The sequence below is a fragment of the Schistocerca gregaria genome, chromosome 2 (genome assembly GCF_023897955.1).
Source record: "Schistocerca gregaria isolate iqSchGreg1 chromosome 2, iqSchGreg1.2, whole genome shotgun sequence".
In the NCBI taxonomy this organism is placed as follows: Eukaryota; Metazoa; Arthropoda; class Insecta; order Orthoptera; family Acrididae; genus Schistocerca; species Schistocerca gregaria.
Window position 1 is genome coordinate 354,573,747 of NC_064921.1, and position 15,812 is coordinate 354,589,558.

The 15,812-nt window shown below is 39.8% G+C and overlaps 1 protein-coding gene across 6 annotated transcripts in view; it reads right to left on the reverse strand.

Moving 5' to 3' along the window:
• Positions 1-15,812, reverse strand: part of LOC126337046 (regulating synaptic membrane exocytosis protein 2) — a 1,181,006-nt gene that overhangs the window by 482,031 nt on the left and 683,163 nt on the right. For all 6 annotated transcript variants that reach the window (XR_007565038.1, XR_007565036.1, XR_007565035.1 and 3 more), the window contains one exon: positions 2,354-2,549. Coding sequence is in view for 2 of the 6 variants with exons in the window: in XM_050001371.1 (XP_049857328.1) it covers positions 2,354-2,549 (196 nt within the window). In the remaining 4 variants the exon portion in view is untranslated. The remainder of the gene's footprint in view (positions 1-2,353; positions 2,550-15,812) is intronic.

Genomic DNA, 15,812 nt, shown 5'->3' on the forward strand with positions numbered 1-15,812 from the left:
TGAATGTGGTGTTACAATCAGCGCATGATCAATAGGACACAGCGTCTCTGAAGTAGCAATGCACTGGGGATTTTCCCGTATGACCATGTGACAAGTATACAATGAACATCAGAAATCTGGTAAAACATCGAATCTCCAACATTGCTGTGGTTGGAAAAAGATCCTGCAAGAATGGAACCAATGATGACTGAAGAGAATCATTCAACATGACAGAAGTGCAATCCTTCTGCAAATTGCTGCAGTTTTCAATGCTGGGACATGGACAAGTGTCAGTGTGCAAACCATTCAACAAAACATTATCAATGTGGGCTTTCAGAGCTGAAGGTCCACTCATGTACCTCTGGTGACTGGAGGACACAAAGCTTTGCACCTCACCTGGGCCCATCAACACCAACATCAGACTGTTGATAACTGGAAACTTGTTGCCTGGTCAGACAATTCTCATTTCAAATTGTATTGAGTGGATGAACATGCACGGGTATGGAGACAATCTCATGAATCTGTGGGCCCTGCATGTCAGCAGGGGACTGTTCAAGATGGTGGAGGTTCTGTAATGGTGTGGAGCGTCTACAGTTGGAGTGATACGGGACCCCCAATGCAACTAGATACAGCTCTGATAGGTAACACGTACATAAGCATCCTGTCTGATCACCTGCATCCATTCATGTACATTGTGCATTCCGATGGACTTGGGCAATTCCAGCAGGACAAAATGACACCCCAAGTCTCCAGAATTGCAACAGAGTGGTTCCAGGAACACTCTTCTAAATTTAAACACTTCTGCTTTTTACCAAACTACCCAGACATGAACATTATTGAGCATATCTGTGATGCTTTCAATGTGCTGTTCAGAAGGAATCTTCACCCCATCATACTCTTACAAGTTTTATGGACAGCCCTGCAGTATTCATGGCGTCAGTTCCCTCCAGCACTACTTCAGACATTAGTCACGTCCATGCCACATCATGCTGCGGCACTTCTGCATGCTCGTGGGAGTCCTACACGATATTAGGCAGGTGTAACAGTTTCTTTGGCTCTTCAGTGCATAAGCTAGTATCATAGTAGCAGTTAAAATAATTTAAAGTTATTTGTTTGAACTGAAGGAAAATCAGAATCACTTTAGTATGATAAAGGGACAGTTGTAGATACATGTGCCATGTTATAACCATAAAAGAAACTGAAGTAAAATCAGTGGCCTACATAAAAATAGAGATAAATGTTTGTTGTTGCTCAGCCATTTAGGCAAGAGTTGAGAACAAGTAAACCGTTTAAAAATAGAATAAATGCTCATTTGGAACATAAAAGTGTTGGCACTGAATTACTATTATGTCTGTAATGTGGAAGAAAGATAAAGTTGTATGATTGTTTTTTGCTGCAGAGTGGTATGTAATGGTCATTGTTTTTTGCTGTAAAGTGGCATGTAATGCTCATTGTTAATTCCTTCCCAGCTCCCAGTCCAGCACTATACATCGTTCTAGTACACCAACACACCCACTTATCTCTCTCTCTTCCCCCTTCCCCCCCCCCCCCCCCCCTCTGCTTCACTCTTTGTTTCTCGTCTGCTACTTCTCCCTCCCCACTCCAATCTGACCTTCCAACTGCGTATAGCTGCTATAACCTGTTCCTCCATGGCCCTACATCATCCCATAAGCAGTACTTTATTTTCTCCATCCTTATCTTTCTAACCCTCCTCCTCTCTGCCCCAGCCTCCTCCTTACACCCACAGTCTAGATTCCTTCTCCCATTATGTGCAGTTCCTTCCAGTCTGGCCCCAGTGGCCAGAGACAGTGGTCATGTGAGTGTCAGTTGTGCTTGTGTGAACGTGTCAGCCTTTTGTCTGAAAACTTATATGTTTAGAAGTCTTTTTCATGTGCCTGTCTGCAACTCAATATATCCTCTATATGGTGGGTAGAAATATATTTATTTATATAATTTTATAAACCATTTGTAGAAAGACTATGCACTTCACATGGGATACACACAGTTTCAGAGTGAATGGTCATTTGCTTGCAGCTGAAGCGATTTGCAGTGCCCTGTCTGTATTAAACAGGGATTACAGATTTTACCCTCCAATTTATAAGTTTCTCTAAAAAGTTGCAAGAAAAGCAGGACATTCCTATGCACACTCATCTTCGTCATAAATAATTCCACCAAATATTTCATTCCTCACACAAGTTACCAATTTTCTTGCCACTCCATCATGCTATAAGCCAATTGCAATACTTACTGTAACTAATGACACTACATGGAGAACAAACATGGTATGCCAAATGTGTAAGGACAGAGACGGTAAATTTTGGTATGATCACGATTACCATTTCAATAAAAAGTCCTACTCATATCACATACATACCTGAGACCCCTGGAGCCACGCGGTCGCTCAGATTGGGTTGAGAAGGCACTGCTTGTCACACTCACAACACTCTCAATATCACTATCACCAAAGTCACCCATTATATCTTTGTCTGGTGACCGATGCATTCTGGATGGCGGCATTGTACTTCGTGGTAAATCACTGTCACTAAGTCCAGTGTAATGATGATCCCATCCTACAAAATTTAATGCATTTGTGACAAAAAAGGTAGTCAAGCAAAACTAAAAATACCTCTACTAATGAACCATTACAATAAAATGGGAAAACATGGAAGATAACTGCAATTGAAACTAGGAAACTCACTACCACCTATAAACCAATTATGATGCTTTATTCAAAAAATTTCATTTATTCATTTATTGAAATGAAATTATCATTTTAAAAATTATGTGAACTGAAATTGTTCGTTTGTCAACAAAATGACTAATTATTATTCATTCCATGAATATCTGCACATAGCTTCCCTGCAGTAGTGGGCACCAGAAGTGATTGCCAACAAGTTGTACCGTTCTCACTGTCAACCAAATGTGTTCTAAAACATTTCAATAAAAAATGAGTAAATGATCTGTCAAACACAAAATTAAATAGATAATTAAAATCCATATCACCTCCAAAAGTAAAATTTGTTTTTCAATATTTTTTTATATGATAAGTCGTATTATACTTGCAACCTGACAGTACCTCCCATGAGAAAGAAAACATTCTTGCTAACACATTTTAGAATCCTCAAACTGTTTCTAGAATGTAATTTTTGCTGTGGATTTTGTCTCCTGTAGTGATTTCGTGTTTATTTATTCTATGTCAGCAATATATCATTCTTTCAATATTATTTTCAGCTTCAGAAAAAGAAGTCATCATAGCATATCATGTCTAATAGAGAGTGTTGTTTTTGTTTGAAGATTCATGAAAAATTTGTGATTTCCACTGCAACTGGGGTGAGTTGTTTCACCATCAATTTGAATATTTTATTTTATTGTTTGATGCAAATGACACAGAACATCCAAATAACAATTTTTATAAATTTTAAAAACTGGTGACAAGAACATCTGGTATACAATACCATTTAAGTCAAAGAGTGTAGTAGCCACAAACTACAAATTTCATTGAAATGTCAGTTAAAATTCAACATTGGCTTCTCAGGAAGCTTTGCTTTTGACAGCTTATCTTCATCATACCCATACATCTGTGTTCCATCAGCACCAAAGCATGCCTGTGTAGCACTACATATATTCAACGGCAGAAGTTAGTTGTGGCGGCACCTACCAACATTTTTCAGAACTGCCACTTGCTTTGCACTTGATTCTAAGCCACAGGCGGTTTTTGGGATTACGAAAACCGGGAAAAAAGTGCGGCTTAGATTCGAGTAAATACGGTAATCAAAATTACAAACTTTCTCTGCCTAAGCAATTAACATAAACCTATTCTACACTTGTGACATTTATTGATTTCTACATTTTGATAATACAAGGAGAAACAACCACAGGTTGTAGACAGCTTCAGGGAGAGTATTAGTGAACGATTGACAAGAATGTGGTAAAGAAATACAGTAGAAGAAGAATGGGTAACTTTGAGAGATGAAATAGTGAAGTTAGTAGAGGATCAAGTAGGTAAAAAGACGAGAGCTAATAGAAATCTTTGGATAACAGAAGACATATTGAATTTAATTGATGAATGGAGAAAATATAAAAATGCAGTAAATGAAGCAGGCAAAAAGGAATACAAACACTTCAAAAATGAGATCGACAGGAAGTGCAAAATGACTAAGCAGGGATGGCTAGAGGACAAATGTAAGGATGTAGAGGCACATGTCACTAGGGGTAAGATAGATACTGCCTACAGGAGAATTAAAGAGACCTTAGGAGAAAAGAGAACGACCTGTATGAATAGCAAGAGCACAGATGGAAACCCAGTTCTAAGCAAAGAAGGGAAAGCAAAAAGGTGGAGGAGGATATAGAGGGTCTATACAAGGGTGATGTTTTTGAGGACAATATTATAGAAATGGAAGAGAATGTAGATGAAAATGAAATAAGAGATATGATACTGCGTGAAGAGTTTGACAGAGCACTGAGGGACCTGAGTTGAAACAAGGCCCCAGGCATAGACAACATTCCATTAGAACTACTGACAGCCTTGGGAGAGCCAGGCCTAACAAAACTCTACCATCTGATGAGCAAGATGTATGAGATAGGCGAAATGCCCTCAGACTTCAAGAAAAAAATGTAATAATTCCAATCCCAAAGAAAGCAGGTGTTGACAGATGTGAAAATTATCAGTTTACTAAGCCATGGCTGCAAAATACTAACACAAATTCTTTACAGATGAATGGAAAAACTAGTAGAAGCCAACCTCAGGGATAATCAGATTGGATTCCATAGAAATGTTGGAACATGTGAGGCAATACTGACCCTACGACTTATCTTAGAAAATAGATTAAGGAAAGGCAAACCTACATTTCTAGCATTTGTAGATTTAGAGAAAGCTTTTGACAATGTTGACTGCAAATTCTAAAGGTGGCAGGGGTAAAATACAGGGTGTGAAAGGCTATTAACAATTTGTACAGAAACCAGATGGCAGTTATAAGAGTCGAGCGGCACGAAAGGGGAGCATTGGTTGGGAAGGGAGTGAGACAGGGCTGTAGCCTATCCCCGATGTTATTCAATGTGTATATTGAGCAAGCAGTAAAGGAAACAAAAGAAAAAATTTGGAGTTGGAATTAAAATCCATGGAGAAGAAATAAAAACTTTGAGGTTCGCCGATGACATTGTAATTCTGTCAGAGAGAGCAAAGGACCTGCAAGAGCAGCTGAACGGAATGGACAGTGTCTTGAAAGGAGGATATAAGATGAACATCAACAAAGGCAAAACAAGAATAATGGAATGTAGTTGAATTAAATCGGGTGATGCTGCAGGAATTAGATTAAAAAATGAGATGCTTAAAGTAATAAATGAGTTTTGCTATTTGGGGAGCAAAATAACTGATGATGGTCGAAGTAGAGAGGATATAAAATGTAGACTCTCAATGGCAAGGAAAGCGTTTTTGAAGAAGAGAAATTTGTTAACATCGAGTATAGATTTAATGGTCAGAAAGTCATTTCTGAAAGTATTTGTATGGAGTGTATCCATGTATGGAAGCGAAACATGAACGATAAATAGTTTGGACAAGAAGAGAATAGAAGCTTTCAAAATGTGGTGCTACAGAAGAATGCTGAAGTTTAGATGGGTAGATCACATAACTAATGAGGAAGTATTGAATCGGTTTGGGGAGAAGAGAAATTTGTGGCACAACTTGACCAGAAGAAGTTTGGACAAGAAGAGAATAGAAGCTTTTGAAATGTGGTGCTACAGAAGAATGCTGAAGATTAGATGGGTAGATCACATAACTAATGAGGAAGTATTGAATCAGATTGGGGAGAAGAGAAATTTGTGGCACAACTTGACCAGAAGAAGGGATCGGTTGGTAGGACATGTTCTGAGGCATCAAGGTATCACCAATTTAGTGTTGGAGGACAGTGTGAAGGGTAAAAATCGTAGAGGGAGACCAAGAGATGACTACACTAAGCAGATTCAGAAGGATGTAGGTTACAGTAGTTACTGGGAGATGAAGAAGCTTGCACAGGATAGAGTAGCATGGAGAGCTGCATCAAACCAGTCTCAGGACTGAAGACCACAACAACAACAACAACAACAATGAATATATAATCACTGAATAAAACTGTCACAGTTCGTTAATTTCCTTACAGTTTGTGGGCTTAGACCACATCAAAACTGACAAAGCACAGTTCTAAATTAGAGTGAAGAGGATAAAACTCAGATGGGAAGAACATGACAGTTATAAGGAATGGCAGCATCATTTCTGAATGGTGCAATACTTTTTTATTATATTGAGGACATTATAAACAGCATCCATGAGCACAAAGCAGCATACACAAAGTAAAACAACAATGATGGATGAGTAGCAAGTTAGACAGGAAGGGATATATATATAAACTACAGAATGTTCTGATAGAAAGTAAAATATTTTGGAAGTAAAAGTTACAAATGATTGAATAATAGATGCAATGAGTTGGGATGAATCCTTTTGTGAACTAAAGTACACACACACATACATGCATGCCTGCATGCAGGCACACACACAAACATACACACACACACACACACACACACACACACACACACACACACACACACACACACACACATGCACATAGCAAAATTGTGTCTGTTGAATGAAATCTGCTGGGACTGCAACATGATTGGGGTGAAAAATGGTGTCAGGGTCAAGTGGGTGAGGGAAGAAACATAGTGGGAAGTGGGATAAGAGTTTTAGAGAGAGAGGGAGCCAGCGTATAGGACAGGAATGCAACACAGCGCAGGCATCAGTGAAATTCGTGCAGGATATGACGACATAAATTGTCGGTTGGTGGGAGGGTGTTTACAGGATGTAGGGAAGGAAGAGAGTGTGGGTGCATGATGAGTGAAGTTGAGTTCCTGGATCAGGTTGGACTAGGGGGGCAGAAGGGGGGGGGGGGGGGGGCAGATGACATGTAGAGATTGAGGCTATGAGGCTTAAGGAAATGTAGGACATACTGCAAGAACAAACCTCCTCCTCCTTAGTGACACCCCATCCCAAATGGACCCCAGTTCCATCTATCTGTTTCAGTTCAAATACCTGATTCTATCACTAGCTCTTCACCTCAGTCAAGCTGGACAGGAGCGTCCTGGCACAGTGTTTTCAGCCCAACAGTGTAACCATACAGATGTGTGAGTGCATGTAACAATGTGTACTGTAGCTCAAAAAAGGATTTACCCAAAAGCTAGCTAAACTTTCAATTTTGTTTACATGCCTGTCAGGGGCTCAATGCCTCTACTATTCAGTGAGCTGTTACTTTTACACCCAAATTATTTACATTCTATCAGAACAATCCATGACATACAAGGTGCATTCCATAAGTAATGCGACCAAATTCATAATAAATCATTTATTGAATATATTCATACAAATGATAAAAAAATTTCACAATAGCACCCCCCTCTATTGATACACTTCTGGAGGCAGTGTTTCCATGCCTGGAAGACACGCTGGAATGCCTTTTCCAGAATGTCCTTTAGAGCTGATGTAACATGTGCCTGGATGCTTTCAATCGTGTCCCAATGTTTTCCTTTCATGACTCCTTTTAACCAAGAAAACAAAAAAAAGTCAGCGGGAGCCAGGTCAGGACTGTAGAGAGGCTGGGGAAACCAATGGGATCTTGGTCATGGCCAGGAAGTCGTTGGCAATGAAGGCAATGTGACTTGGCATGTTACCTTGGTGAACTTTCCACATGTCCTTGATGTTGCTTCGACAGCACAAGACCCTCCTTTTCAGTCTTTTGAGCACTTCCAAGTAGAAAGCTGAGATCAGGCTTTAGTCTCAGCAGGTATGAATTCATGGTGGACAATTCCTCTGACATCAAAGAAGAAAATGAGCATGGTTTTAATCCTGCTCTTGTTCATGCGTGCCTTCTTGGGGCAGGGTGACGATGACGTGTGCCACTCTAATGTCTGCCTTTTTGTCTCAGGGTCGTACTCAGAAATCCATGACTCATCACCTGTGATAACTGAGTTTAAAAAATGAGGATCATTTTCACAAAATTCCAACATTTCCAACATGTGCACCAAAGCACTTACATGTGCTTGTGTTCTTCGGTCAACACCTTTGGGATGAGTTTGGAACATACCTTTGTCGTGTTAAAATCTTCTGTCACAATGTGGGAAACGGTTGTTTTTGACATGTTTAGAGTTTGTGCTATCAATTGAAGGCTCAGCCATCTGTCAGAGTTCAAACAAGCGCTCACACCCGTCACATTTTCGTCGACTCATGTGGTTGATGGCCGTACACTGCGAGGTTTGTCAGTGATCTCCTCTCGGCCCTCCATGAATGACTTGTGCCATTGGAAAACTTGTGATTTGGACAAGCAATCAGTTCCAAAGGCATGCTGAAGTAATGGAAATGTTTCGGTGGCGGACTTCCCAAGTTTAACGCAAAATTTGATTGTGTACTGTTGCTCTACAGAATGATCCATTGTGCCATGTTACATAAACTCAAAAGAGGGTTGACAGAAATGCACATCCTAACTCTCCAGCAGCTCACAGCCGAATGAGACAAAGAGCGTTTTGAAGCCAACACCCCCCCCCCCTCCCCCTCCTGTTAACCCAGCTAGGTACAACAAGTTGTGGTGTACCTTTGCATCAGAAAAAAATTGGTCGCATTGCTTGTGGAACGCAATCTGTATTTATATTGTCATGTAACTGCATTCAGTCATAATTGTCATGTCGTTCTCCTTTGTTACTGTATCATATTTTATATATGTTTTATCTCTTTTTTATTGTCCACTGTATCTCACCCTACATTTTCCTTCATACCTTTATTACACATATATGCTAGCAGCTGCAACTACCATATTTATGTGGGATTTGTCAGAAACATGTAGGACTAGTTGCAGTTGATTCAGCTGCACTGCACACTATCCAGCTGCCTTACAGACTGCCACATCACAGTTAAGCATTATCTAAAAAGCAAATTACTGCAGTTTATCTCCAAATTGATTCAGTCCTGCTCTACACATTGGTCCTGTCATCACTTCAAATCAGTCACTCAGTCTTCCATGCTTGATGATGGCTAATGTGTGAACAAATATTCTCCTCATTTCCATCTCCCAGTACCCTTACATACCCATAGTTCCACTTAGAAGTATTTAATTCATTCATCTGCTACATCCATTTCACAGTTTTGCTTCATTTTTTTCGTTTTCCTCATCATATATAACTCAATTTGAGCCACTAGTATTCCCATAGCGTTTAAAAATAGCTAAATGACATCAGTTATGTTACATTCCTCCTCCCAAGCAACATCCTATCTCAAATATCAGATAGATTATATCATGGAATGACTGCTCTCAGGTACCTGATACTAAAGAAACAGATCTCTGTGACACAGACATTCCTAAACCATGTGTATTGCCTCCGCAACTCCCCAACTACCTATAGAATATCTGCCAAATTGAAATCCTTGCTCTCAAATACAACCTCCAAAACACATCAAATTTATTGACAACATACTGCCACCATGGAGCACCAGTATGTCTCAATACCTATCCTACCACCAAACAACACAGTTTTTAAATCACACATAGTACCCAAATACTGTCTTGCTGACCATTTCTAACTGCTTACCCAAAACTAACTTAATCATAGCTAACACTTGGGTCAAGAATCATAAAAGAAGATTGTATACATGGAAGAATCCTGGAGATACTAGAAGGTATCAGATAGATTATATCATGGTAAGACAGAGATATAGGAACCAGGTTTTAAATTGTAAGACATTTCTAGGGGCAAATGTGGACTCTGACAACAATCTATTGGTTATGAACTATAGATTAAAATTGAAGAAACTGCAAAGAGGTGGGAATTTAAGGAGATGGCACCTGGATTAACTGACTAAACCAGAGGTTGTACAGAGTTTCAGGGAGAGCATAAAGGAACAATTGACAGGAATGGGGGAAAGCAATACAGTAGAAGAAGAATGGGTAGCTTTGAGGGATGAAATAGTGAAGGCAGCAGAGGATCAAGTAGGTAAAAAGACGAGGGCTAGTAGAAATCCTTGGGTAACAGAAGAAATATTGAAATTAATTGATGAAAGGAGAAAACATAAAAACACAGTAAATGAAGCACGCAAAAGGGAATACAAACGTCTCAAAAATGAGGTCGACAGGAAGTGCAAAATGGCTAAGCAGGGATGGCTAGAGGACAAATGTAAAGATGTAGAGGCTTATCTCTCTAGGGGTAAGATAGATACTGCCTACAGGAAAATTAAAGAGACCTTTGGAGAAAAGAAAGCCACTTGTATGAATATCAAGAGCTCAGATGGAAACCCAGTTCTAAGCAAAGAAGGGAAAGCAGAAAGGTGGAAGGGGTATATAGAGGGTCTATAAAAGGGTGATGTACTTGAGGACAATATTATGGAAATTGAAGAAGATGTAGATGAAGATGAAATGGGAGATACGAAACTGTGAGAAGAGTTTGACAAAGCACTGAAAGACCTGAGTCGAAACAAGGCCCCGGGAGTAGACAACACTCCACTGGAACTACTGACGGCCTTGGGAGAGCCAGTCCTGACAAAACTCTGCCATCTGGTGAGCAAGATGTATGAGACAGGTGAAATACCCTCAGACTTCAAGAAGAATATAATAATTCCAATCCCAAAGAAAGCAGGTTTTGACAGATGTGAAAATTACCGAACTATCAGTTTAATAAGCCACAGCTGCAAAATACTAAAGCGAATTCTTATAGACGAATGGAAAGACTGGTAGAAGCCGACCTCAGGGAAGATCAGTTTGGATTCCGCAGAAATGTTGGAACACGTGAGGCAGTACTGACCCTAAGACTTATCTTAGAAAATAGATTAAGGAGAAGCAAAGCTAGGTTTCTAGCATTTTGTAGACTTAGAGAAAGCTTTTGACAATATTGACTGGAATACTCTCTTTAAAATTCTAAAGGTGGCAGGGGTAAAATACAGGTAGTGAAAGGCTATTTACAATCTGCACAGAAACCAGACGGCAGTTATAAGAGTCAAGGGGCATGAAAGGGAAGCACCGGTTGGGAAGGGAGTGAGACAGGGTTGTAGCCTGTCCTCGATGTTATTCAATCTGTGTTTTGAGCATGCAATAAAGGAAACAAAAGAAAAATTCAGAGTAGGTATTAAAATCCATGGAAAAGAAATAAAAACTTTGAGGTTCACTGATGACATTGCAATTCTTACAGAGACAGCAAAGGACTTGGAAGAGCAGTTGAACAGAATGGACAGTGTCTTGAAAGGAGGATATAAGATGAACATCAACAAAAGCAAAACGAGGATAATGGAAGTAGTCGAATTAAGTCAGGTGATGTTGAGGGATTTAGATTAGGAAATGAGACACTTAAAGTAGTAAAGGAGTTTTGCTATTTGGGGAGCAAAATAACTGATGATGGTCGAAGTAGAGAGGATATAAAATGTAGACTCTCAATGGCAAGGAAAGCGTTTCTGAAGAAGAGAAATTTGTTAACATCGAGTATAGATTTAAGTGTCAGGAAGTCGTTTCTGAAAGTATTTGAATGGAGTGTAGCCATGTATGGAAGTGAAACATGGACGATAACTGGTTTGGACAAGAAGAGAATAGAAGCTTTTGAAATGTGGTGATACAGAAGAATGTTGAAGATTAGATGGGTAGATCACATAACTAATGAGGAAGTATTGAATCGGTTTGGGGAGAAGAGAAATTTGTGGCACAACTTGACCAGAAGAAGTTTGGACAAGAAGAGAATAGAAGCTTTTGAAATGTGGTGCTACAGAAGTATGTTGAAGATTAGATGGGTAGATCACATAACTAATGAGGAAGTATTGAATTGGATTGGGGAGAAGAGAAATTTGTGGCACAACTTGACCAGATGAAGGGATCGGTTGGTAGGACATGTTCTGAGGCATCAAGGGATCACAAATTTAGCATTGGAGGGCAGCGTGGTGGGTAAAAATTATAGAGGGAGACCAAGAGATGAATACACTAAACAGATTCAGAAGGATGTAGGTTGCAGTAAGTAATGGGAGATGAAGAAGCTTGCACAGGATAGAGTAGCATGGAGAGCTGCATCAAACCAGTCTCAGGACTGAAGACAACAACACCCAAAACTCTCTCCCAACACTGAACAAAATGACACAGTGATCAACACACTGGCCTTGCATTCATCAGGATGGTGGGACAAATGCCCATCCAACCATCCAATTTTGGTTTTCCATAATTTCTCTGAATCACTCCAGGCAAACACTGCGATCATTTCTTAGAGAAGGGAATGGCCAAAATCCTTGCCCATACTTGAAGCTCATGCTCCATCTCTAATGACCTCAATGTTGACAGGACATTAAACCCTTATCTTTCCTCCAGCCTTCCTTCCTTTCCCTCCAAAAATCCCACAAAAGTCAGAACCTAAACAAATGCAAAACTCTGTTGCCATTCTATCCACCAAAAATCTCAGTACTCACAGGAGTTTTGTCCTGTCCAAAGGCCTCACCTTCTGCCTCACACCCAAGATCATTCATGCTGAATTCAGCAAAGACTGTCTTGCCAGATTCTTACAGGAGAAACTCTTTTTTGCTATCAATTTTTCATATAAAACCCACTTAATCCCAACACTGAATCCTACTCACCTATTTAATACCACAATTGAAGATTCAGTCCCCTTCTCCCAATGGTAACAGATTAATTTCTATGAGAACTTGTAGAAGTCAGAGCCCAGAATGGCAATGAGGCCTCAGCCAGACAGCAGGCACTGGTCATTGAACTGTGTGTCAATCAGAACTTTTACAGTAACTCTTTCGGCACTGAGTCACAACTGAGAGACTTCTACCAATCCGCCCACCTCTGCTCTTCAGCATTAGTCCAGACTTCAACCCTGCTCAGTGCCATCACTGTGCCAGAGAGGACATGGTGGCTGCCTGTGATTGCAGCATGGTGATATCCTGCCACCTCAAATAACTTGGCATACCGGAGATGCCAGCACAGCACTCTTTCTCCCAGGCAACATGTGCACCCTGTTCACTGAACATCATTGCCTACAGCTAAAATGTCAAACTATTGTGAGGGAACACGGGGAAGCTCTCCAATACCATTGGCAAAATTTATACAATTTACTGTAATCCTATTCCCCATCTCAAAGCAACACACTACACATTAACACCTCATAGCATCAAAACCCTGCTTTGCTCATTCCTCCACAGTAACATCATCTCCCCTACTGGCTTCAACTAGTCCCCCTCTTCAGCCCAATAGGCCCCCTTGGTGGACTTCTAACCTCCAAAACTCTGAAAGCTCCATCCACACTTCTGCCAACATCAAGCCAATTAACTATTAATACCACCTGAATTTTTATAGGTCATCCCTTCCATACTGAGTAATCACTCCAAAATGTTCTAGCCATCTGTGGGTGTAAATCCGAGAATCCCCTCGGGTAGTATACTGAGGGCCTCACTGAAGCCTTCACAGACAGGCACAACCCTCAACAATCTTGACTTGGCAACCAACTGTAAAGGAGCTCCCATTAGCCACTACAAGCAGGTGCTAAGCTCATGCAGTTATTCGGTTTCTGAGTGCAAAAGGCGTTAAATCAATTGACAATCATCAACAGTTGACAAGAGTTGAGTGGAGAGACATGTGTGGATGTCAAAAATGTCTGCAAGTGGTGTAGGGAGTTTGCATGTGGCCGTAGTGGAATTCATGATGATGAAAGAAGCTGGAGGCTGACAGTCCCAAAGAGACAATTGAAAGGTTGAACAAATCTTACTTCAAGATTGGCCGAACACCTTGAAAAGCTTTGCAATGTTGTTCCTAAGTTTTCTCAAAGCACCATTCACCAGACACTGACTGAAGCGTTGAAAGGTTGCACAAAATGGGTCCCAAGAATGCTGACACAAAGACCACAAATGCAATGGGTTGAAACTTCCCATCAAATTTCACCAATGCTACTCAGATGAAAAGGACAACCTTTTGTATTAAATAGTCATGGGTCATGATACTTGGGCTTTCCACCTCACACCTGAGACCAAAGAATGATCACGTGCCACAAAAGTTCAAAAGAACACAGTATGCCGATATAGTCATGACAACTGTGTTTTGGAGTTGAAAGAGGATATTGCTGGTTGACTTCATGGTTCCTGAGACAACAATAAATGCCAATAGCTATTGTCAGACATTATAAAAAACTCAGACAGGTGACACAGAACCAAAGAAGAGAAATGTTTGGCAAGGGCATAAGCCTTCTCCACGACAATGTTCGTCCCCACATTGCCTGTCAACCTATGGATGTTCTGCAACAGTTTGGCTGGGACATCATCACCTATCCATCCTACAGTCTAGACTTAGCACTCAGTGACCATACCAGCTTCACAAAACCCAAAACTACTTGTGTGGTTCATGTCCCATGACACTATTCCTGCAGTCCCACATTCTTCCCTGCAGTCTCCCCATCTGTCTTTTGTCACTCCCTCCTAGAACATTTCTCAACACCATCTCCATAGTGTGATGCACAAACTTATGTGCTGGTGCTCGTGTTGCATTTCTGTTGTCTGTACCTGCTGCTTCCTTTACAACATTCACATTTGTCAGGCATCCTCCCCCAACCCTTCCTCCCACTTCTCAACTCCTTTCTCCCATACATCACTCCACCCAACACAATCCTTCATCTGTTACAAGATGCACACATATGTTACAAAATGTCTACCTGTGTCATCATTTGGATGATTCAGAAAAGATCCATTAGTAGAAATTTAAATACTGCCCAGATGAGAGATATATCTATTCTACCAGACTATGGAAGCAGAAAGCAATTTGTGCTGATCTGACACAATCGTGTAAAGTAGGAATATAGTAAATGTGAAAACAAATATAGAACCATTGATCTAACATACAATAATATAATGATGTCCTTTTCCTGACTGAGAGTACAATTTAATATGTTAGCAACTTGTAATCTTCCATCTAACATTCTGAAATTAAGGTATGCTAATCATTCATTCAAATTATCATTAATTAATAACTGAGACATTTTGTGGTAACCTTAAGAGAGGTATTGTTCATTTTTCCTTCTTACTTCTTCTGCAAGGGATACAGAGATATAGAGAAATTCTTTACGTGGAATAAGGCAGCTAATTAGAGACTTTTTAATATCTCCTGTACATCTAGCAAGACAATGATGCTCTATGAATAGCTTCAAAATCTTTAAGTAAGGAAAATGCAAACTCTCTTTTGCAAGGCTGAAACTTACAATCTGCTATAAGAGGAGTAGTTAAGGGTTTAACATATATAAACAATGTTTCATGCAGACTATATGTTGATAATACTTGGAGAGTTGAAGTTTCTTCAAAGTGCTGTATTATCCCAAAAGCAAATATACTAAGATGATATTTACAGTAACAATCAAACAGTGAAACAAGGAGTTGTGAAGGACTATTGCAAAATATTGTGTTTCTTTTCCACTCGAATAGTGTTCAAATCTATATTTTGAAGATTTCTTTCTGTACTTTATTTTTTCTTCTAATTGTATTTTTTAGCAATTTAAGTTAAAACTTTCTACATAAAACTCTGTGGAAAACAACATCTACCTTCAAAATTATTTTTGCTCGTCCCTGCTTACTCCGGTACTCACAAATGTGCTCTTACCAATAGGATTGTCAATTTTTGAATTATTGTTAAAACTGTTTCCAGGAACAATATGAACATTTTAATTAAGCCCAGGAAAAAAAGATAACTTATCTTTACAAGAAAAGCCAGTTCTGCGTGCTTTTTGATTTTACTTGTTCACCTGGGATAATTTGGCTTCTCCCCAAAATATCAATAAATGTTTCCCCAATTTTTTATAATATTTTGCTTTCT